Source organism: Gavialis gangeticus, unplaced genomic scaffold (genome assembly GCF_001723915.1).
Source record: "Gavialis gangeticus isolate Ggan-Ray unplaced genomic scaffold, GavGan_comp1, whole genome shotgun sequence".
Lineage (NCBI taxonomy): Eukaryota > Metazoa > Chordata > Crocodylia > Gavialidae > Gavialis > Gavialis gangeticus.
Window position 1 is genome coordinate 21,991,945 of NW_017729034.1, and position 2,188 is coordinate 21,994,132.

Below are 2,188 nucleotides of genomic sequence, written 5' to 3' on the forward strand. Positions count from 1 at the left end.
GGGGGTCAGACTAGATGATCTGTCTAGGTCCCTTCCGATTCATTGATTCTATGATTCATCTTTATCCTCACTCCTTTCTGACTGCACAAGAACACAAGCGCCTGTCTGGCTGACAGTCATATGCAGTGACCCCAAACCCACTGCATGTTGTATGATTAAGTGTCACAAAATGTAGAAAATAAATCAGAGGAGTTACTTCTCAATACATTTAGTCTCAAAAAGTGGACTGTACATTTACTCTTGTGGGAGAAAAGGAAGGGTATCCCCTCCTCAAGTGACATTCCATTTCTTCATCCAAGACTCCAAAGAATTTCCAAGGGGACCAGGGAGCATGAATGTAGAAAGGCAATCTGTAGAGCAGCCAGATGTATTGATACTTCCATTGTGGTCTCCCCATACCAGCTTGGAAACATGATACGAAGCCACTGGACTTTACTTTCAGCCTTCAAAGTCACATACTCAGGTACTTCTTCCCTGGTAAATGGGACTATATGGAAGCCAGATGGTGCTACTTCCCAGGCTAAGGACCAGTTTTACACAGATACTAAAATAAGGTCACTCAAACTTTTTCTAACCAGGAACTACTCTGACATCTCACTGGGAAGTAAGTTGGTAAAACTGGGAATGCCTTTATGCTTAATAGAAATGAAAACCACAAAGATCACACAATGCGAACTGCCATCTCTATCCAAGCAGCTCTGGGATCAAGATGCAGCACTGCACACTAAAACCTTTAATAGTCATCAGATGAACTTGGGTCACGTTTGCATGAATATCCAAGCATGCACTATCTGTAGAAATCCAGGAACTTTTAATCTAAAGAGGGACCATGTAAGACCTAGCTCTTTACTAAAAGAGGTGGCAAAGTTTGTGGCTTGTTATGTACAAATCAGAAAAACAGGGTATTTCAAAGCAAGACTCACCTTTGTCACAGCCATTTCCGTTTTAAGCACCAATGTCTTCTGAATGTCCCTTACCAAACATACATGGGATTCAGTGGTGCTCAAGGACTAATGGAGGAAGAAACAAACAATCAAGTTTAAAACACATTATAACGATGCACATCTTAACAGAACACACAAAAATCCCCTTTCAGACAGATCTACCAAATCATCTTAGAAAGGAGACCATTTTCCCTTCTTATAGGGCTCCAATTTAAAAAAATCTCCCCCTATTCAGAGAGCAGTCTGACACTTGTGCTAGGGGCTTACAAAATATGGTTTCAAATTCAGTAGGTTTTACATACCACTCTTTCAATAATAGGCTGTAAGGTGTTTCCATAAACGATCATCAATGACTGCTTGTCTGAGCAAAACGCAGCTGCTAGGATAGGGACTGGTTTTGGTGTGGAGTCACTGTCATTTCCAGGCATGGCTATCTGGATAGTGCAGTTTGATGTTAAGGGCTTTTTGCAGTACCTATTAAAATAGGAATTAATTGAAATAGATTTAACACATTTACATTGTGCATTTCTACAGCATCTTTTATGACAAGATCGCTAATAAACTCAACCTCAACTGTTCATTCATTTTACAGAGAGGGTAACACAGGCACAGATGAGTTTAACTTATCCAAGATGACAAACAGCAGAGCTAAGTACGGAAACTAAAAATCTCAGTTCAGTAGCCCTCTGTTCCACCTACTAGATAACCATCTCCCACACCCCCAACAACCTGACATGCAAGAGAAACTTGGAACTCATCTTATGAACAGGTGTAAAGAGTTTAAGAAATGCAACACAATATTCAGAAATTACTGAAAACATCTTTGACATGTCCTCAGGAGTTTGTCAAATGTAAACACCAACTCACCCATTTAAAATGTGTTCAAATAAATGCAGCTGTCCATCTCTGCATACAACTGCTAACTTCACTGGCTGAAAGGAAGTCACAACATGTTATTTTACCTCATCACCTTCATTCATCACTTACCCTACTACAGAAAAACTGAAATCAAATCACAAATGCGCACCTGTAAAAGATTTAAACAAAATCTTCAAGGATTGGGAAAGCTCATAGTTGCCAAGATAACATTTTGGGAATAGTTAGGGCAACTTTCAAGAATCAGAATATGGCTATTCAATATATTATAGCTCTACTGCAGTACTACTGATATGGCTCGGTCCTACCAGAAAGCCTTAGATGATGCAGAAGCACAAGTTTGGACAAGTGGTATTTAATAGGAGGAG

The 2,188-nt window shown here is 39.8% G+C and overlaps 1 protein-coding gene across 1 annotated transcript in view; it reads right to left on the minus strand.

Moving 5' to 3' along the window:
- WDR43 (WD repeat domain 43) overlaps positions 1-2,188 on the minus strand; it is a 47,946-nt gene that overhangs the window by 12,925 nt on the left and 32,833 nt on the right. Inside the window, exons 7-9 of the mRNA XM_019526693.1 lie at positions 1,812-1,876; positions 1,247-1,418; positions 924-1,010 (exon numbers count right to left, since the gene is read on the minus strand). Coding sequence (XP_019382238.1) covers positions 924-1,010; positions 1,247-1,418; positions 1,812-1,876 — 324 coding nt within the window. The remainder of the gene's footprint in view (positions 1-923; positions 1,011-1,246; positions 1,419-1,811; positions 1,877-2,188) is intronic.